The sequence below is a fragment of the Aptenodytes patagonicus genome, chromosome 4 (assembly GCF_965638725.1).
Source record: "Aptenodytes patagonicus chromosome 4, bAptPat1.pri.cur, whole genome shotgun sequence".
Lineage (NCBI taxonomy): Eukaryota > Metazoa > Chordata > Aves > Sphenisciformes > Spheniscidae > Aptenodytes > Aptenodytes patagonicus.
Genome location: NC_134952.1, coordinates 42,557,997 through 42,581,005, shown reverse-complemented (window position 1 = coordinate 42,581,005; position 23,009 = coordinate 42,557,997). Strand labels below are relative to the sequence as shown.

The window sequence follows — 23,009 nt, the reverse complement described above, 5'->3', positions numbered from 1 at the left end:
GCAGCTTGGAATATCTTCTTTACTTTTCTTTCTTTTCTGAGGAGCTCCACGGGATTAAGCAATAGGATTCACCAAAGAAGACTCGGGCCCACCCTGCTCTTGTACTAGAGATAGGAATTTGATTTATCCTCACAGTTCTATTTTAAAAAAAAAAAAAAAAAGAAACTCCTTTCTTTAGAAAACAGGTGAGTAAGAATAATACTGTGGGGCCTTCTTTATATCTCAAAGATTGGTACAAAAAAGGACACAAGCCCTGTTTTGTTCCTCATGTTGGAGTTTGCCTTTAATTTGTAGCATTTGATCTCAAAGTTGATGCACACTAGAGCCACAAGAACAGCGGCTGAATGGTTGCAAGGGCTGAGATTCACATTTGGGAACGCAAATCTCTCTCGCAGGAGCTTGCCATACACACTCCCCACAGCTGAAAGAGTATTTTTATATTTTGCTTGCTGGCTTGTTCCGTAGCTGACAGATTAGGGACAGCTCAGAGTAGCAAAGTGACAGAGATATAGATGACTGGACTCCTGTGGGTCTCACAGGGATATGCCTCCCTTTAAAGAACTGTAAATGCTTCTAATCATTGCCCAACTGCATTAAGTCCACTTTAGATAAAGGTTTGATACAGATTTGAAAAATGAAATTATTTGGGGGCCATAGGGAACAAAGCAAGCAATCTTCAAACATCAGAAAACCTGTGGGATTCGCTTTGCAGTAATATGATAGATGGCTTGACTAGACATGCCGTTTCCTATTTTCTACTTTCATTTTTCAGACCAGATTGCACTAAACCACAAAACCATCGTGTGTCCTATGATCGATGTCATTGACCACAATCACTTTGGCTACGAGGCACAGGCGGGGGATGCCATGCGAGGAGCTTTTGACTGGGAAATGTACTACAAAAGAATACCGATTCCTCCAGAGCTCCAGCGAGCTGATCCCAGCGACCCCTTTGAGTAAGTAGCGATAAAGGGGAGAGTGGGAACATGAATCAGAACAAGCAAAGAAGGTAACTGTAGCAGAAGAATCCAAGCCCAGAAATTTCCATGTAGGCCACTTCATACTAATGAAAAGCAGTAGAAGCAAACAGCTTCTATACAGGCTTATAAAACCTCAAAACTAGGAAAAAGATCAGGGCAACAAGTTGCAGAATTCACAAACTCTGCCTGGAAACACAACTCTTCCCAATCTTTCCTGTCCCAGTGGTTATGCATAAAAGAAACAGGCACATACTTGTAGTTAAGAGAAAGTATTGGCATTGGGCAAGGAGTGAATGTGACTGCAGTTACTCTGTTTATTCCACAGAGCACTTCCTGAACAGACTTTAGTTTAATGTTTTCTTTGCTGGAGATTAATGCAATACATGCACCAATAGCTAAGTCCACATTCTGCCAGCAGATGCTTTGTTTATGACTGGTGATATTGCTACTGTGTATGTATTGCTGTAACTTAAACACAGGGCTGTCAAACCTGAACAGCGTCAAGCTGATTTGTAAATAATTTTTGATAAGCCAGCCTCCGATCCCAGTATTGTATAGATCAGCTCATTCACAGGAATGTCCTTCTACTCTTCACAAAGGGAGATCCTTTTTTCTTTTCTTTTAATTATTCTCATGTAAGGATCAGCTGGGATTAATCTGCATCAGCAGAGAGAGGACAGACAGACAGACATGATTCAATCTGGCAAAGTCTCCAGGTCTCTCACACAGCATGCATCTGTCGTGGTTTAACCCCAGCTGGCAACTAAGCACCACACAGCTGCTCGCTCACTCCCCCCCGGTGGGATGGGGGAGAGAATCGGAAGAGTAAAAGTGACAAAACTCGTGCGTTGAGATAAAGACAGTTTAATAGGTAAAGCAAAACAAGGAATTCATTCACTCCTTCCCATCGGCAGGCAGGTGTTCAGCCATCTCCAGGAAAGCAGGGCTCCATCATGCGTAATGGTTACTTGGGAAGACAAACGCCATCACTCCAATCGTCCGCCCCTTCCTTCTTCTTCCCCCAGCTTTATATGCTGAGCATGATGTCATACAGCATGGAATATCCCTTTGGTCAGTTGGGGTCAGCTGTCCCAGCTGTGTCCCCTCCCAACTTCTTGTGCACCCCCAGCCTACTCGCTGGTGGGGTGGTGTGAGAAGCAGAAAAGGCCTTGACCCTGTGTAAGCACTGCTCAGCAATAACTAAAACATCCCTGTGTTATCAACACTGTTTCCAGCACAAATCCAAATCATAGCCCCATACAAGCTACTGTGAAGAAAATTAACTCTATCCCAGCCAAAACCAGCACAGCGTCCCAGCAGGGCTGGCAGCAGGACTGGCTCTGATACTGTCAGTAGCCCTGGCTGAAACTCTGCACTGCAGGTTTTGGCAGTTTAAAAACTCGGCATTTTCCCCTTCCCAAAACAAAACTTGGAAACAGTAGCAACAGAAAACCTGTGTCTCTGTCCCAGACTCTGCACTATTTTGAAGTAATGGATCTGATTCATGCAGAAATTGACCCTTATATCCAGGGAATGACCAGCTCTGTACAGGGAGAAGTAGGTAATTGCGGCATTCAGTGGGCTTATTTTCATTATTCTACTTGTTCCTTTTTACTTATCTCCATCTAGGCCCATCAGACTTCGTCTTGCATTGGTGTAAGTGCTGATGAAGTACTTTCCATCAGCTGCCAATGTGACCACTCCACAACATAGATGCAGCTAGTGCAATCACATAACACTCCGGAGTTGCTAGAGCCTCCATTGCTCTTCCACAAGTTTTCCTGGTCCTCTGAGCAGTTGTAATTTCTTGTCGCTTACTGAAAGTCGCATAGCACATCGTATAATTTGGTTCAGCATTCAAAGTTTGTGTATAAGTAAAACTTACATCTTGCCAGTGTAGCTGCAGGGTTGCTAATCAGCCATTTCACACATTTGCAGTTTGTAGTATGCATCTCTCAAAGTCAGGAGAGGCCTGAGGAGGAGGTACTCATGGCAAACTTTCTAGAACAGAGGCTTTGTGCAGTACAGAACAGATGTGGCGGTTTTGCATGAACTGTTGTTACAATCAGCATGGCAGCAGTTGATACCCACCTTGCCCTGCCTGCATTCGTAAGACACACAGATAAATGGCTTTGTGAGGAACAACATATAGGACAGTGCAACCTATAAATCCCTTGTAATCTGAGTAGTCGTCTCCCCAGAAAGGTGGAAAGGCTTCCCAGTTCTTACACAAATCAGTGAGAGTCTCCCTTTGTTTTCCCCATCACAGGATCCACATCAGAGCAATGCAGGTGGAAAAGCAGCATTGCACATGGAACCACCATGTCTGTCCCCACACATGGCAGCAGGATTGAAGGCTGGCTGAGTTAGGACAATATCTTTGCTCAAAAGTACCCTCTGCCTAGAATGGCAAGGGTATAAAAGTGTTTTAAATAATCAGTATGAATTTTGCTTAGGGGAGGAATTATGTTCTAATTTAAAGTCAGTACGGCTTTTCTCCTAGGGCCTTCTCTGTTGACACCTCAAGCTTTTAATACCTTGCTTACAAGAAGTACGGTAAACATTACAAAGCATTTTACATATCAGTAACTTAATTGACCAAGACAGCTTCTACAGAATTAAAGAGACAGAGGAGTTTTCCTTTAGGTGTATGTACACTAAAACTAGAAATAGCTTCAGCCAGCACCATAATTATTATGTTACTATTTTGTAAGCGGTAGGGATTTGGGGTTTTTTATTTAGGTTAAATATTTTGCTATTGGTATCCTAATAGCTTTATTTCTTGCCAGCAGCATCAGATCTAAGCTGATCCTTAATGAACTGGAAAATTGCCAACATTTTTAGTAAAGCACCAGCAAATAATGGGTACATGATCCAAAAATTGCACTGCTGAGTTTTTTCTCCTCACTTAAAATGCCAACTCAGTATGTGTGTTAAGCAGAAAAGGTCACATCAACCTAAGAAATAATGTACATAAAACCAGATCAAACTACAGAAGACCTAAGAGCAGTCATTATAGTATCTGAATGATACGTTTGCTTTCTATCTGCACGTGATCAAAACACTGCCGCAGCAGAAGACATCAGCAGAGTGTTTGCTGTAGGCACAACAAACTGAAGTTTTGTCAGGTAGGCTTTTGGTGTGACAGTAACACGGAGCTTACTGAGCTCCAGTGCCAGCTGAGCTAGTGTTTCTGGAATCAGTTTTTCCCCACTTTTTTTTATTTTTTTTCAACTGTGCTCCACTATGGTCAGTGTTTGACAGGCACTTTCCTGTTGGATGACATCTATCTGGATGCAGTCTTTCAGTTCAAAACCCTCTTGTGAAGAATCTAGGCATTGTCATCTATTCGTGGTGTGGGCATGGGCATGTTTTATTGTTCATACACCTGCAGTGCCACTCAGGCAGCATCACCACCCTTCGCTGTGACAGAACTTGGAGCTTCATTCCAGATCTCAGCTTTTCCTGATGTACACCCACACCCATTCTCAGGCCCTCTGCAGTTGTTCACAACAAGTAGCTTTACACCAAGATTTGGCTTGATGTTCATGACTTTAGGACTGTATAACACTCTCAGAGGCTTCCAGCCTGCCCAGTGTCAAATTCAGGTACAGATGGTGTACTAGCACCAACCTGGGAGTCACATGACAAATTTATAACTGCATTTGGATCAGGCTGCATTCATCTACAAAATCTGTCCTTTTGGTTCACATGTAGTTTGGCCACACCAAGTTTCCCATAGGTTTCACTGAACCAAACTATAGCCATATAAAATGTATTTTCAATCAAATCTCTTATGTGAATTATTGGATATTGCTCTGTGCTTATTGTGGTGTTTAGGAAGGTTTAACAACTATTCTATAAATGGATCTCATGTAGCCTTTAAGATTAGCTATTTTTCTGAGAGATCTGTGTTGCTGCTTTGCAGGTTACATTGAATCCTTAGAGGCATGGAAAATGGACTTCACCCCTAAATAATGTTGCCTTCCCATCCAGAGACTAGATCTGTGAACTCCTTGTTGATTTCCCTTTTTTACGTGCCACGGAAACAACGGAAGTTTTATATTGCATTCAGCTGATCTGTCATACTTGCAGCTCATCACAGTTGGCTATAGTGTTTTTTCTCTTGCGAGTCGTGTACAACTACCCCAATATATTCTGAAGGGGGCTTCATGCTATTTTCCTCTGATGTATTCAGGGTTGTGTAATCGACACAGAGCAAATTGATGTTCTGATGTATTGTGGGAAATTGTCAGACAATCGTGAAATCATCATGTCACGATGATGCTCACTGTCTTGATCCCAGGATCAATGATCATTCAGCGGAATTTGAGATACTTGGGAAATCTTCTAGTCTATAAGCAGGGAGGACCAGAGATGTTTACCTCCTTTGTGGCAAGGATCACCTTGGCTTATTATCATCTCTCGCTGGTTTGTTTCTCTGTCATGGCAGAGGTTTGGCACCATGCCCTTATGGGATATATGGGTTTGGGACATAAGAGCATGCTCTTGTTTGGCTGTTTCTTTCTGTGGTGCAAGCACTCTAGTCTCTGGAGGAGTTTGCCTAACCCAAGCGATTGCCACTTAAACTAATAGGATAACCTTGTTACTATAATGGGCTGTGATATACAGCATGTCAGTTTATATGATTTAATAGCCTGTCTGGGCTAAAAGCTCTGTGGAAGTTTAAAGCAGAGGTTTGATATACTTAAGCCTGCTGGGGATGACTGCTCTTTATTTCCTGGCAGCGCTTACATTACATCAATTCATGTTATCGCATGCCCGATCTGAAAACTGGCATCAGTGTCCATTCATGCCAGCAGCAACATATTTTTAACCAGACAAGAAGACATCAACAATTCAACTCAAAAAACTATTTGGAAAAACCACAAACTAATCAAGAGGATTAATATAGCACAGATCAATTAGGGTAAGAAAGGGCTGCACAGCTCCTCGGAGCAGTTTTATGGTGGTGTAACTTTATGATTCAGGAGGGAGGGAAAGGTGCGGGTGAGACCTAACAGCATTGCTATTGAATTGCAACTCAAGATGGAAATCCTAACCGATGAGAGAAGTGGTGTGCTACTTACTGGATGCCAGGACTTCTAGCACCTATCTGGGAAAGTTAGTAGTTTTTTGGTATATGACCACTCCTTGCTCTCCGAGGGTTCCTTTCTATGACAGCCTGTTTGCCTTCTGGCATAGAACTGTCATCTCCAGATCCCCCTGAAGGGAAACAAAGCTGGAGAATCATGTAATTCTAGCAAAGGACCAGAACAATAGTTTGGCAAATACTGGGCTAGCCAACGATGTAACTTTGTAACCTCTGGCGAGACATTTTAGTTCTTGTACTCAGTTTTCCATTAATAAAACAGGAATAGAATCACCCACCATCGCAAGGCTACTTTGGATATGAGTCTGGCAAAGGTTAGGGGATTGAGATCTCACAGTAATAGGGGCCATTTATGGTTTACAGATGTACTTTTTGGTAAAATTTTGGACCTACTCAAGGGATGAAATTAGCTGATCGGTACATTTTTCTCTTCCCTTGCATCACAGACTCTCAACCTGGGATGTAACGTATGACCTTAATGTAGCCTGTTGTGTGTTAGATTGGAAGATTACCTGGCACTTTTTGTTGATTTGCATATGTAAAATCATATTATTATTATTATTATGATGCAAGCTGTTGTCAGCTTTTTTATTTGAGTATGACATACTCTCAGAAATACTCTCTTTTTCTGCATCTCCTTACTTTCAGTATTTATATATACTTTTAACAACATGGTGCAAAGAAAGTCTTTGCTAAGACTGCATTTCAAATCTGACAAGTACTTTTGCAATTTTATGATCATTTTCTGAAGTTTAGAAAGTGCTTTGTACAATGATTTCTGTTCTATAGCTCCCAGTGCTTTATAGTCTGTGTCTTTTATGGCTGATTTCTGCCTATAAACATATTCATAAAACCTCTCACAGCCAGAAACAATTGTCTATTTTTTTAAAGCCTGAGTATAATCTACTGTTTTGAACTGTGCTACAGGAATGTTTGATGCAAAGGCATCATTCTACAGAGAAGCAGTCTCTAACCAGTGTGAGTTTGTGTAATTTAAGGTCTTGATTGTTTTGACAAGCTATGGTCTGTAGAAGACTGTTAGTGGAGGTAACAATAGTGGAGATAACAATAGCTTTTACAAACTGCCGTCCACCTGTGGCACCATGAAAATCTCAGAATTTTTTCAATGAAAAATGCTGACACTAACACACCATTTATGAGTGAAGATATGAATATTCAATCATTTTCTCCTGCCTTTGGTTGGATTTCAGTGTAGAGGTTCTGTACAACCAGTACATTTTCTCTGCAGGCCAGGACAGAAGAGAGAACTCTACAGAGGGTGTAACCTGTCAGAATAAAAAAAATTAAAAAAAAAAAAAGAATCAAAGATAAAAAGCTGCTGGTATAATTTTCATAACCTCACAAGAATCACTCAAGCAATTAGTTGAGTCCTATGTCCTAGCTGAATCGGGTAGATTCAGGTTTGATACACAACTTTTCACTTGAATGTTGTTAGTGGCTCCTGACTCCCAAGGCAAAAGGGAACAAATTGTGTTCATAATGCCTTAATGCTGCAGTGCCGAAGTAGCTATGGTTCTTCTGCTTCTGTGGAAACTCATATTTCCAATTTTCTTTCACATTTGGAGCTTCATGGTTAGCATAAAAATGTAAACATCTTGAATGTAATGTTTCTGGAGCTGTTAGCCTGCTACTTCACACAAGTATTAACTTTAGAGCTTGACAGTCTATATGCCCATATGCTGGGGCAGATTCATAGAGTGGGTCACCAAAACTACCAGTAATTAGAAAACTAAGTAGTTTCTGGACATGAATTTAATATTTCTTTACGTAAAAAAGACTGGGATGGTGGCCAAGAAGAAGGCAGATACGTTGCTCAGTGATTACAGGTGAGCTATTTAATGCTATCAACATGCTGTTGATACAGATGACTTGGCTTTCAAAATTATAAAGTCATGTCTGAACAATTTTCCATGAAGAAACAGAAATCACACTTTTAAAATAATTATTTTTATTTTTAATTTTATATTTTCAAGCCATTTTCTCTAGAACTTTCATGCAGAATTTGGTGACACCTATTGGTACTAAGAAACAGAAAACCAACACCCTTCTCTTACATTTTATAGTGTTTACCAGCATAAAGTTGGGATTGACATCTTCATCTACTTCCATTTCTGTTTGGTTGTTGTTGTGGGTTTTTTAAAGAATGACCTATTGCTACCTAAAGCCCATATCTGTGCTACAGTTGCTTCCAACAGAAGAGAGAACAAAGACTAAAACCAATGACTAATTTTGTCAGACCCCTCAGCGTGCCAAACAGCTTCCAAATCTGTACATTGATGCGAGTTCCATACGTGCTCATTGGCTCAAGTTTACTAATACTCTTTAGCGTCTGTCCAGTATGAGCAGTTGGGGTTGGGGGTATGTGTGTGTGTCATTTCCCCCTTACTCTACGGGGTCTGCCAGATACTCCAGAGTATCACAGTGCTTTTCTTCCTTTTCCCTCCAATGCCCATAGTTCTGTTTTCAGAGGCAGCGATCAAATAAGCATGGCGCAGAAGCATCTTCACCTGCCAATATATACCTTCTGATTTTTTGTCTATATAGAATAATTCTGACTGTCCAGCTATCTTGGCATAGGACCCCCTTAGCCCTGAGGTGAAGAGATTTTTCTGGCTTCCACTCTGAAGAAATTAAGCTGCCAATGCAGTGTGTGGTGGAAGCATGAAAAGAAGGGGCTGAGAAGAAATTTATGTCTAGCCAGTGTTTCAGTACTATTCTTATAGTATCTAATCAGAAACTTTCTTGCCGCAGCTTTAACCCCTTTATATTTTGTCATGTACACTGTACACTGGGAGAAGACCTTTTAAGTACTTGAGGATGTCAGATCAGTTCATTGTTTATTTTCAAGTAAATTACCTTATTTTTTTCAGTCTCTCTTAATAAGTTGTGTTTTCTAGATCTCTGCTTATTACCTTTGCTCTCCTCTGGACTTTTTCCATACTGAAAGCAGACACTGCACCAGCCAAAGCCTTATCATTGCCTAGTAGAATAGGCAGGTGACTTTGCCTGTCTCAGAGGCTATGTTCCTTTTTATATTTTCTTGACGTTGTTGATTCATGCCAGGCTTGTGCTGTGGTGTAACCTCCACATCATTTTCTGCAGAACTGGTATCTAGCCAAATGTTCATCATCCTCCTCTTGTAATTCAGATTTTACATGTTTGAAGGCAAGGCATTTGTCTTCATATCTATTTGAAGTGCCACGTCCAAAAAGGTGATCTATCTTCATTATCCCTAGATCAGTGTGATACTTTGTAACTGAACATTTTGAATTTTATCTTTTTTGCCTTTTTTTACTTCACTTCTTCAGTTTGCTAAGATTTTTGAATTCTGATTAACCCTCCAATTTTTACAGCCTATTACAATGTTATAGAATCATAGAATCATTAAGGTTGGAAAAGACCTCTAAGATCATCGAGTCCAACCGTCAACCCAACACCACCATGCCCACTAAACCATGTCCCGAAGCGGCTCATCTACATGTCTTGTAAATACTTCCAGGGATGGTGACTCAACCACTTCCCTGGGCAGCCTGTTCCAATGTTTCACCACTCTTTCAGTAAAGACATTTTTCCTCACGTCCAATCTAAACCTCCCCTGGCGCAACTTGAGGCCATTTCCTCTCGTCCTATCGCTAGTTACTTGGGAGAAGAGACCGACACCCACCTCGCTACAACCTCCTTTCAGGCAGTTGTAGAGCGCGATGAGGTCTCCCCTCAGCCTCCTTTTCTCCAGGCTAAACAACCCCAGTTCCCTCAGCTGCTCCTCATAAGACTTGTTCTCCAGACCCTTCACCAGCTTTGTTGCCCTTCTCTGGGCACACTCCAGCACCTCCACGTCCTTCTTGTAGTGAGGGGCCCAAAACTGAACACAGTATTCGAGGTGCGGCCTCACCAGGGCCGAGTCCAGGGGCACGATCACTTCCCTACTCCTGCTGGCCACACAATTCCTGATACAGGCCAGGATGCCATTGGCCTTCTTGGCCGCCTGGACACACTGCCGGCTCATGTTCAGCCGGCTGTTGACCAGCACCCCCAGGTCCTTTTCCGACAGGCAGCTTTCCAGCCACTCTTCCCCAAGCCTGTAGCACTGCATGGGGTTGTTGTGGCCCAAGTGCAGGACCCAGCATTTGGCCTTGTTGAACCTCATACAGTTGGCCTGGGCCCATCGATCCAGCCTGTCCAGGTCCCTCTGCAGAGCCTTCCTACCCTCGAGCAGATCAACACTCCCGCCCAACTTGGCATCGTCTGCAAACTTCCTGAGGGTGCACTCAATCCCCTCATCCAGATCATTGATAAAGATATTGAACAAGACCGGCCGCAGTACTGAGCCCTGGGGAACACCGCTCGTGACCGGCCGCCAACTGGATGGAACTCCATTCACCACAACTCTCTGGGCCCGGCCATCCAGCCAGCTTTTTACCCAGCGCAGAGTCCACCTGTCTAAGCCGTGAGCCACCAGCTTCTCTAGGAGAATGCTGTGGGAGACGGTGTCAAAGGCCTTGCTGAAGTCCAGGTAGACCACATCCACAGCCTTTCCCTCATCCACTAGGCGGGTCACCTGGTCATAGAAGGAGATCAGGTTGGTCAAGCAGGACCTGCCTCTCATGAACCCGTGCTGGCTGGGCCTGGTCCCCTGGTTGTCCCGCTCATGCTTTGTGAGCGCCCTCAAGATGAACCGCTCCATAATCTTGCCTGGCACCGAGGTCAGGCTGACAGGCCTGTAGTTCCCCGGATCCTCCTTCCGGGGAAGGATGGATCTTCTTGTAGATGGGCGTCACATTGGCAAGCCTCCAGTCGTCCGGGACCTCCCCTGTTAACCAGGACTGCTGATAAATGATGGAGAGTGGCTTGGCGAGCTCCTCCGCCAGCTCCCTCAGCACTCTCGGGTGGATCCCATCCGGCCCCATAGACTTGTGAGCATCCAGGTGGTGTAGCAGGTCGTTAACTGCTTCCTCTTGGATTATGGGGGTTTCATCCTGCTCGCCGTCCCTGTCTTCCAGCTCAGGGGGCCGAGTACCCTGAGGATAACTGGTCTGCCTGTTAAAGACTGAGGCAAAGAAGGCATTGAGTACCTCAGCCTTTTCCTCATCCTCGGTGACAATGTTCCCCCCCTGCATCCAATAAAGGATGGAGATTCTCCTTGGCTCTCTTCTTGTCATTAATATTGTCCTGGTTTCGGCAGGGATAGAGTTAATTTCCTTCCTAGTGGCTGGTACAGTGCTGTGTTTTGGATTTAGGGTGAGAACAATGTTGATAACACACCGATGTTTTAGTTGTTGCTAGGTAGTGTTTACATTAGCCAAGGACTTTTCAGCTTCCCATGCTCTACCGACTGAGAAGGCTGGAGGTGCACAAGAAGCTGGGAGGGGGCACAGCCAGGACAGCTGACCCAAACTGGCCAAAGGGATATTCCATACCATGTGACGTCATGCTCAGTACATAAAGCTGGGGGAAGAAGAAGGAAGGGGGGGACGTCTGCAGTGAGCGAGCAGCTGCATGGTGCTCAGTTGCCGACTGAGGTTAAACCACGACAAATATATTTGTAAAAACATTTTTTGTTGTCTCTAACAACAGCGGCCAGATTGCATTCTAGCTGGGCTTTTGCCTTTCTCATTTTCTCTCTGCACGACCTAACGAGATCCCTGTGCTGTTCTTGAGTCGCCTGCCCCTTCTTCCACAAGCGGTAAACTCTCCTTTTTTTCCTGAGTCCCAGCAAGAGCTCCCCGTTCAGCCAGGCCGGTCGTCTTCCCCGCCCATTCTTCTTATGGCGTATAGGGACAGCCTGCTCCTGCGCCTTTAAGACTTCCTTCTTGAAGATCGTCCAGCCTTCCTGGACCCCTTTGCCCTTCAGGACTGTCTCCCAAGGGACTCTCTCAACCAGCGTCCTGAACAGGCCAAAGTCCGCCCTCCGGAAGTCCATGGTTGTGGTTTTGCTGCCCCCCCTCCTTACTTCACCGAGAATCAAGAATTCTACCATTTCATGGTCGCTAAGCCCAAGACGGCCTCCAGCCATATCTGAGCTCTATTTGAGGTTCATGCAAATAGCAAACTCTGTTTTAAATCCTGATTGTAAGAACGTCTGTTTGGTCCATGCCAGAAATCAAGATATGCAAAGCCTCTGGCTTTCTAACAATACATCCGGTGGTTCCTCCATTTTCTCAGCCAAAAATGCAGCATGTACCACTTCTGTGGCCCTGGAAAATTTGTCAGATTTGGAGGACTTCCTTCCTGCTGAGCAAACGTTTATGAAATGGTACACAATACTTTCTCCATATGCTCTGGATGGCATCAGATTTACAGCACAATGGCAGCTGGCTCTTCAGGTCCCTTTCCAGGCCTGAGACAAAGATCTAGGACCTCATGGGCACATGTTCCAAACTGATACAGTTATGCACAAAGCCCTATTTAAAGGTCCATGGAGTAGGGTTGCTGAATTGCACCATGCAGGTTTTTAATGCAATACTGAACTGAATCAGATGCAAGATAATGTTTGCAGATACTCTCTCAAGACAATTTCCATTTTGATGTTGGGTTATAGGTGATTGCTTTTTAGTAACGGCCATCAGCATTTTTTGCATCTCTCTGACAGTCATCATGTTTCTTCCATATTTCTGTAGTTGTTAACCCTGGCAGTTATCTGTGAATCAGATCTTTTATCTGAGACTTGAGTGCGAAAAAGAGAGAGGATACAAATTTTGTTTCAAAAATTAGGAGAGTTCAGTATAGGTATGACATGATGAGGACCTTAGAAATGAGACATGCAAGATCACATTCTGAATTATCCCCAGACACACTAGCATCTGTTTTCTTTTCGTGTAAGTAACCAAAATATCATTATTCTAGCTCAAAGACCAGTTTTGTCAAGAGGCAAAGGCAAATGCCTCCAGCAACCAGTGAGGTGAAAATTATGATAAACACTCCAAGTTTTGCTGTGTTAGTTTATTTATAAAATGCTATGCATATCTTTTGAGAGACCAGGAACAAATGAGGCTCAAAACAGTTGACATTTGTTGTTCCATAAACTGCCAAGATAGTGTCCTTTATTAGGGAACAAGATTCATATATCAGCTTTGCTCATTTCTAAAAATACCTATTTCCTTTGTGGGAAAACACAAAGGAAATAATTCAAGTGAATTATTTGGAAAATCAACCCCTCTGATGTTTTCTGTTGTTAAGCTGGTGTGTCAGTGTTATTTTCAGTGCTGGAGAGGCGCTGTAGGCATTTAATTATACGAGTCCATTTGTCCCCTACGGAGAATGAGGTGCCTGCAAGGAGGGAGGAGACCCCACTCCCTCCGCTCTCCTGGTTCTCCAGCAGAAAGTTTAGCTGATTCTGCAGAACTTCCCTGGCTTTTTTGTGCTAGGGCAAATAACCGTTCTCTTTTCCTATGAGTACAAATGACCTGTGGACATGCAGTGAATTAGGAGTGGAAGAGATGGTGGTAAGCTAGGAGCACAGTGGGAGAACAGTAACAACATTTTTCCTTTTCAAAGCATTGCGAACATGCAAAGGACCTCTCAGAGTACCCGAGGAAAAGGTAAACAGCAGGGAAGAAAGTAGTTTGGAGCAGTATTTTCAGACCACTGTCTGGGGACCTCAGGGTAGTGGTTTCGAAGAGACTCCCAGAAGGCACTGACGGAGAGCAAACTTCCAAAGTTCTTGGCCCACAGGAAATGTTTCAAGTCCCCAGCTCGCTGCTTTGCAGTAGGTTTTAATGCCTAGCCCATTTTGTAGTGATTCTTTTTGACAGAATGACAGTTTAAACAGCAAAACTGTTCAAAGCACAATCGTCGTTTGTTCCTGGCTTGTTCAAAGGGCATTCGGGGAAGAAGAATAGTCCTTTGTTAGTTGTAGTTACAATATATATAATTAGTTGATATAGCTAAATCATATGGGCCCTGTTATTTCAGGGGTGTTCTCATTTGACCTTAAATCAAGCAGCATAACCAAAACAAAGAAATTATTATAAATGTCCAACTATATTGCCTTAATTTTTGCACTTTATATTACTGTAATTGCATTTCCATTTCTGCTAAATAGGGATATTATTATTATTCTATAGCAGAGTGATGTTAAGGGACATGATTGCATTTTTCATAAATCACAAGATACTATCGCTATTGCAACCAATTTCCAGTATGAGTTTCTATAACGATAATTTAATAGATTCATAAATTTTTAATACCAAAACAGAGTATTGTGACTGTCTCAATGGAAGTGGTAATACTTTAAGAACATTTATATATTTACTGGAAGGTAATAACATGCTCATAATTTCTGTAGGCATGAAAGGACTCAAAACTTATCAAAATGTGGGTATTGGGATGACTGAGACTATACATTTTTTTATACTGCTTTTTTTTTTAATGTGGTATAACAGAATGCTGATCAAGCTTTTTTACAATACTTGACCACATGTGGTCAGGTATTAGAAAATATGTCTTTTGATCACCTATTTAACTTTTTGCCTTTTTACTTTCATTAATAGTTTGTTGAATATGAAAGTTTCCTAAGCTCCGCGGGCACAGCTGACCATAGGCTGTAAGAATGTCTGTAGCAAGGAAGGCTGATAGATGGGCCTTAACTGCAGACAGATTTCATCTGTCTCATCTAATGCTTATTAAGAAATCTAACCTCAGTTAAATTGTATTATACAAACCTTCAGTTGTTATCAAGGACTGCCAAATAGCTGTTTTCTGCAGTAATTGCTGGACTTACATCTCCACCTACTGGCTGATGGGGCAAAGTCACATTCAAATGTTAGTTTAAATGAAATCCAAGTAGTGCTTTGCCTGCAAAAGCTTTTCTTATTATACTAAAATCATTTACAGCCACGATTTTCAGGGGAATTTTGTTCAAAGTTGTTTGGCCACATATATGGTGAAGCCACTGACTTCAAACTCGTTGACCTATGCATATTAGCCTAGGTCTTAATAAAGAAAATATGACAAGATTTTTAAATCAGAAAAAAAAAAATTATTTAAACCCACCTACAGATCCTTTCAGTGGGAATGCATGAGCACATCCAAGAGCCGAGTACACAGTAGACCTGTAGAAAGTTATTCCTGTGTAACTCAATAAAGCTTAATAGCATAACAAGAATGATGTCCCTAGAGAAATTATTTTTTTTTTTAAAAGAAAGAGAAAAATCTGTTGTAGCAAAGAACTCAGACATCTGACCCATAGGGTGATTATCAGTGTTGGCATCCAGCAGAGAAAAAAGGAGAAAAAAAACAAACAAAAAAATCACGGTAGCAGTTTAGAGGTTAGCAAAGAGAAGAGGCTAAAATTTAGTAACAAAAAATTCAAAGTGGACTGATAGTGAGAATTTCTTTCAGAATAGATTTCATCCATTGGTAATAGTAGAGGAAGAGAAATGCTATTTGTAGAAGCTGATGATCATAGACAACGACCACTCTCCAGTGTGATAACAGCTGTGAAAAGCGCAAATGCAATCCTGGAACTTACTTTGCTGTAGCCCTTGGCCCTTCGTGGTTTCAGAATATTTCAGAATCTCAGTTGTCCCCTACTCCGTTTCCTCACAAGTCAGGATATCATTTTCTCTCAGCCTCAGATGGAATCTGTCATGCTTCTGTTGTCTTTTAGACACTGCAACCTCTTCCTCATTTCCCCAAGGAGAAGAGAACACAGAATAAATAGGCACAAAATTACAGCATAGGGTGTTCTTTTATACCTTAATTTTCCCCAAAGATTTTGCTTTCTTGTTCTTTATGATGGGGTATTCACCTGTGAGAACTGATGTCACGTCCTCTCTACCTGCGCCTTAAAATCTTTTGACTGGCATTTCTACTTAATTTCTGCTTAATTAGCAAGTTTCTGGCTTCAGAAAGCTTCCTACTAAAGATACATTGGTAAAATCTTAGCTATTGTGAGGAATATTAAGTATGCAATCTCCCTAGTAGTCATCTAAAGAATAAATACAGTACAGTGCATGGTGAAACTAGAAATCTGATGCTTGGGCTGAGTAATAGTAACTCTCCCACACACACACACTGTTAGTTGTAGAGACTCAGTTTAGATCAGATGCCCCATCAGGTGCATCTACAAAAAAATCATACAAGCCACTTAGAATTAAATGTCTTTTTCTACAGAAGTTCATGTTAAACAGTGCTAGAATTCAGATGCTAAATGAAGTAGGTTTCTTCTAATTTTTTTTTTGCTCTGAGCAATTTCTTCAAGTAGTTACAGAAATAAGGCAAAACAGGAACGTGCCCTGAATGGAAAAACAGCTATTACCCAGCTGGAAAAGAAATTTTCCAGAAGTGTGGAAGATAACTGAAAGAAGCTTGAAAGGCACTTTGCTCTGTACCTGTAAACAATAGGCACGAGCAGAAATATTAATTACCTAGTGAGGCGATAGCTGTAGTTCTCAAGATAGCTGATTTTTGATTGGTTTCATTTGACTCAGATAGAGAAAGTTAATTACGAAACTTTATTAAATGAATTTGTAAATTTCTGCATGTTGTGACATTCTGGACGTAAGAGAGATTCCAAAATACCCCGAGAGCAGAACTGAAGCAGAAAGACGTGGAGTTCAACCCATAAAGCCGTGACACCAGCAGGACTGGAGGGCTTCCTGCAACTGGACAGCAGTAGAGATGATGCCTCAGGTCTCTGAAAATGCTGGTCTTTCTGGAAATGAATTGAACATTCCTAAGCAACCAGGTTTAAAAATATTTGATCTGTCAGATAACTCCTGGTCTGTTGCTAAAGAGAAATCGCATCCTGTTTCAGTCTTCACTTCAATGGCCTTCTTCAGCCTCTTCTCATAAAATATCGGATCCATAATTCCTCTGATTGTTCTGCAACAGCTCTAAGTTTAGTTTCATTTCTCCTTTTTTGAAAATAGCAGGCCAGATTTGTATGCAGCATCATACTGCATGCAATCCTCAGCGGTGCTATTGATCTATATCTGCTGGAAAGATCTCTACTAATAGATCTTAAAGTTGCGTTTGCCCTTTCCAAAGCTAAATCTTATACTTGTTTCATCCATTCCTGAACTATCTGACCTTGCGTATCTCAGATATTTGGAACAGCTATTCTTGCAGAAGTTCAAATGATCCAGTCTTGGTTCTGATGAGGTAACGGGCACAAGATGTACGGGAGAGCAGCAAGATGAGATGTATTTGAAAGATTCCCTGAGAACTTTGGTGTTGCTTTTCCAATACTTGAGTCCATTTTCGTTCAATAAGCATTGATGTTTTTTCAATTCCATTTCTAATGAAGCCTGAAATTAACATAGGTTTTTTGTTTACTTTCTTCTTTGCAACAACATCGTTGATAGGAGTAGCATGGCACTGGGAATAGTTCTCATAAAGCTGGAGGCAGAAGTGAAAAGTATTTTGGATAGGTCCTGTATGTTGGGAGGAGGAGTATTCTGAGTTATTTGAGCCTTCCTGATATAACTAATATTTAGTACCTCTACATTTAAACTACTATTTGTCTGGGGGGGAGATGATCCATGTGAATCTAAGTTAAAAGCTATTTTGACTCTGAACTCTTTGGTAGCATCACTTTACCTTAACACAGATGCTGTTTTATTAAAAAGCTCAAGTAAACACATTCATTTTCTTTTTGTGATTTAATTTTCTTATTGTGATTTGCCTGTGTAATAGCGTGGAAAAAAACAATACATTTTTAAGGGAAGAATTATAGCAGTTAATTATTCTGAAATTCCTGAAAACCATAGATAAGCATATATTGCCACTGAGCAAGATTTTAGTAAGTAAATTTTGCCAGCTGGAAGCGTGACAGGGATGACTAGCATTTTGATATTTAAAATACACCTTGAGACTTCTGGTGTCTTGTATATTTGCTATCTGTTTAAATAAACTTGGTGTTACCCATAAGGTCTGTTAATATTTACTTTGGAGAATTCTGCCTTTCTGAGCCTTTTTTTTGTCTCTCTCTGGTTTCTGTCCGTGTAAGAGTAATGTTAACAGTATACACATCCTTCCAGAGATATGATAGTAATGGAAAAAGTAAACTTTGGTGTCCTTAGTCCATTTTTCAAAGTTAGGTATTTCAGTCTGAAGAAGGTGCTGTTTTGGAGATTCTCTTGTTGGGACTCAAAAAATCTGTAGATGATAACAATAGTTGGAGCAGCAGTAGCTCATCGCAGTGCCAGAGGCAGGGCTGGTAACTGATGTGCTGTCAGATTTATTAGCTAAAACAGACCCCTGGGGTTTTTCATGACAGTTTTCCTTTCTGCACATTTGATATTCCTTATTTCTGAATTATTCAGCAATGCTTCTGCTACGTCAGATAGTATCTCTGGAGCATAATTAGCTAAGCAACGGTTAAAAACAGGAAAAAAGAAATGTACCAATTATATATTCATTGCTTTGTGAATACTTGAATAGGAGTTTAAAATACCAACTATAGTTCACAGGAACCTGCAAGGCAGGGCTTGGGAAACTCTCAAAAAGATATCCTGGTCTCAGTCAAGTTAATAACAAAACTCCAATCGTATAAAACAGCACAAAAGTTAAACCTCTCAAGACACGTAAAAACAGATAGACCTAAATTAATGCTGAAATGTGGTCTACCCTACATCTATATCACTGGTAAGAGAAACGGAAGGACAGTCCCTTTCTCCATGTGTTAAATGCTTTGGTTGTAGAATCATAGAATAGTTTGGGTTGGAAGGGACCTCTAAAGGTCATCTAGTCCAACCCCCCTGCCGTGGGCAGGGACATCTTCAACTAGATCAGGTTGCTCAGAGCCCCGTCCAGCCTGACCTTGAATGTTTCCAGGGATGGGGCATCCACCACCTCTCTGGGCAACCTGTTCCGGTGTTTCACCACCCTCAGCGTAAAAAATTTCTTCCTTAGATCTAGTCTAAATCTACCCCCCTTTAGTTTAAAGCCATTTCCCCTTGTCCCGTCATTGTTCTTCCATGCCTTGCCTTTTTTGGAAATTGAAATTAATTTAGTTCTCACCAGGATAATAATGAGAATATTTAGCTAGTGTTTGATCTACTGCTTTTATTGCTGGAGCTATGTTTTGCTAAAAAAAGGAATGACATTTCAGGATTAGGAGCTTGGTAAGCTTTTGATTAGGTATCTGGGTGCTTTAATATTTGTCTCATGGTAGGTCAGAGTACTCCCAGTTGGTTTCCTTTCAATATGAATAGGCTGGTTTAGCTTAAAAAGCATTGTTCTTCTTGACAATCATCATGCATCTCTATGGCAAAATGTACTATCAGGTGTGCAGAATACATAACCTCTGTCTTTGCCGTGACTGATGTATACGGGAGAAATAGGCTTTGCTGCTGGTCCCTTGGTAAGTGCCAAGTGAACCCACTTTGGTTTTTCCTTTGGAAGACAGATATTTGTGTCAGGCAGCCGCTGGCTAAAATGAACCCTTGAAAGTCTCTGAAAGACAATGGACACACTTCTTGGGTTTGAAACAAAGTTTTAAGAAATGAAATGAGAAAATTATTTTGTTAATTCTATGAGCACTTAATGAAAAGAAATTACTTTTTGTTTCTTTGACCTTTCACTAGGAACTTTTAAAGAAGATCTTTCTTAAACGCTTGTGTTTGCATCACAAGTTTTAGTGAATGTGTTATCAAAGCATCCCACTGAAGTAGAGATATTAATATTGAATTTAATAGATGAAGCACAGAACAAGTGACTTACCGGAGAGGCATGTGGCAAAGCTAGGAACAGAGCAAAATTCAGTGTAATTATCGCAAATATCTCCTCCTTGTCTTGACAAAAGAATTAGACATTCTGGATTTGGGTCATTTTGATATTTTGAACCATTATTACACCTAGGGTCTTGAGGAAAGAAATAGCACTTTCCCATAGGAATACAGGACTTAAAAGGCTGTGCTCCTTCTTATTGCTGGATGTCTCTGGTGGTGCATGCGCTTTTTGCAGCTATCTGCATTTGAACTTGTCAAGAATTTGTCAACCATCCAATTGTCTATAAACTATCTCATACTAAACTCAATACACTATGGTGCTGAAGTGTTAAAGTGAAATGGAAGTGTCCACAGAGGACTATTGAGGCCAAATTTTGCTACCACATCTTAGGCCTGCTTCCCCCATTTTCTCTAGCTGTTAACTTTCTTTATAATTTAACTACTTTAAATTAATTAGTTAATTAGCTCTTTGGCAGAAATTTAAAAAAAAAAATCAAGCATTTCCTAAAATATTTTCGGACATTTAGCTGTCATGTGAATAAATTTAAGAAAATAACACAAAAATAAATTCCACCAATATTTAATGTCAGCTACAACCCCTTTTAGTTTGTCTTCAGTTGATGCATACATAGCTGTATTATCTCAAAAATGCATGGAAATTATATTTCAGCTTTCTGTGTACAGGTCTTACGGAAAGCAAATGGGCAGCTGTATATTTACACTGAAGCAAGGAGTGAGCAGTATTGTACCAGGTGACACAGTTGACTGGTCACAACAAATACAGCTCAGAATATGGAACTTTTGATCCATGAAGATAAATTTCAAAATATTATTAATGGAATAATTCTGAGTGACAAAGATACTTGGAGAAAAGTGCGTCACAAGTATTTTATAAGCCTAAAAAGAACCTGATTCAACAAGGAAAATGTTTTGAGTTTGAGATTTCTGAATGCAAATGTCAGTGTTATGGAAAATAACTAGAAGAATCAGAAATGCTGCTATAAAACCAAATGTTTTGTTAGAATTGTTATGTTTTATCATTATCAGAAGTAAGCTTGATTACTGAGTAGAACGTCCTGGAGGACAGGCTTAAAGCCAAATTAGCCATCTGTCTGTATTAGTTACCTGCAGGAGTGGTGCCAGAGTTGGCTCCAGGGACACTCCAGCTGGTGTTCTCCAAGGGAAATACTGGATGTCATCAGTCTGAGTGCACCTTGCAGACACACTTTCCTGCCCTGAAGGTAGGGTCAACACACTCTGATAATAACAACAACAAGCGGAAGAGGTGAGCCAGGGAAAAGTTGTTTGAGACGGAGGTTGTGCTGGCTGTGGCTTTCCCAGATTCTTCCAAAACTGGAGTGATTCTGTGATTCTGATTTCAAGTACCCAGAAACCTGCAGATTTGGGGCGTCATTACAAGTGCAAATGATACTGCTGGGTGCAGCGTAACTGGAAAGGGTGGGCATACTGTTCTGGGTCTCAGAAGCAGCCTAAAATTCAGAATGCTCCCAAGATGCTCTGTCAGGTACAGCAGATGTGGGGATTGCCCCAGTGTTTTGCAAATCTGATCTAGAGAGTGAGAAGGAGGAGGATTTGTGTGGTATACAATATTATGTATACTTGCTGTGAAATTTTGGGACAGGCAAGAGGCAGGTTTATTGAATGACTCTGGATGAGGGGAGAAGAGAAAAGGATGATGGTAGATATTATAGAATACTTAATCTGTGTTTGGAGGCTATTGTAAACCACCTAATCAGAAAGAAGTGAATAAGGCTCTCTTTGAGCATGGATCAAAAATTAGAAAAAATGCTAAATAATCCACTTGCAGTTATCTAAAAGATACTGAAATTATTAATATGGGCTTGTCAGGAGCTGACCCTGTCATAGAACTTTAATTTTTTTCTTTGACAGAGGATGTGTCATGTGTCATGAGACACAGGGGGAACACGACCAGTTCCCTGCCACCGGGTTGGGGAGAGGAAGCTCCTGCTGTGGGGCAGTCTGTCACACTGCTGACATAGCGTTCCCTCCTGTGCTTTACGGTACCCACCTCCAGGAGCCATGTAAACTCACTGAAATGGTAAAGAAAACCACCCACACTCAGGAAAAAATGTCTAATTTTCTAGCATTTGAGTGAATTAAGCAGTTTGAGGAGGACAAAGCTGTTCCATGGGGAGGAGACCACACACCTGCAAGCTACAGCGGGGAGGATTAGAGGAGTGAGCGGGGAGTGAATTCTCTCCCTTTGGTAGCAGCCAGACATTAGATGCATTAAGCAATATTAGGAACTCGGCTACTTAGAAGAATAGGGAGGCAGTAAATGTGATCTTTCTTCCAAGGCATTTGGTGTTGCCAATGTTGCTTTCTCATAAAGTTGATAGTGTGTGGATACATCTTTAATTTTCATCAGCTGACTACACAACAGGCTGAGAAGAAATTGCTGTCAAAGAGTAGCTGTGAATGGTTTGATGTTAAACTGTGAGATTGTCTCAAATACTGATGCAGGTCCCTGAGGCAAATGTCTCTGCAGAACCCCACATCCTAGTTCTGTTCAGTGTCTTCATTAATTAGCTGAACAATAAGTAGGTAGTACATTTTTAAAAACCAAGCAAGCTGGCATTGGCAAGGGCTTACAAGTCATTGGGAAGACAGGGTCAAAATGCAAGTTGGTCCTGGCAAATTGAAGAAATAATTAGAAGAAAATAACATGAGATTCAGCACTGAAAAGCGTCGAGTGCCACAGCTGAGGAGAAATTTAAAGCATAAATGCAAAAAGCTAGTTAGTCAGCACTGTGGCAGGAAAGGATGAGAGTGTTATATTGTTAAATAAACAGCAAAGTTCAATTTTCATTGTGCAGTATGTTAACATCCATAAGAAATTGCAGGTAACTATTCCAGTCTGCGTACTTGTGAAGTTGCGGGTGCATTGCTGTGTTCAGATTTGATCACCATACCTGGGAACCATGCAGTAGTCATTTGGAGACTCCAGCTGAACTTCAGTTGTTTAATCTAGAACAGAGAGGACTGAGAGGGAGGACATTGTATCTGTTTTCTGATATGAAAAAGGTCATTAAAATGGGATAGTGATTAATTGTCTCCATGCAGACTGGGGCAATTTTTTCAAAAAGTTGTAGCATTGTCCCCCCTTTGTTTATTTACTGACGTTTGCATCAGGCAAAGGCAGTGTGTGAAGTGGTCAAGGAGAAGACAATCCAGTTCATC

At 41.3% G+C, this 23,009-nt stretch overlaps 1 protein-coding gene across 1 annotated transcript in view; it reads left to right on the top strand.

Moving 5' to 3' along the window:
- The window catches only part of GALNTL6 (polypeptide N-acetylgalactosaminyltransferase like 6), a 507,998-nt gene that overhangs the window by 415,435 nt on the left and 69,554 nt on the right, over nucleotides 1-23,009 (top strand). The window contains exon 6 of the mRNA XM_076336517.1: nucleotides 773-956. Within this exon, the coding sequence (XP_076192632.1) occupies nucleotides 773-956 (184 nt within the window). The remainder of the gene's footprint in view (nucleotides 1-772; nucleotides 957-23,009) is intronic.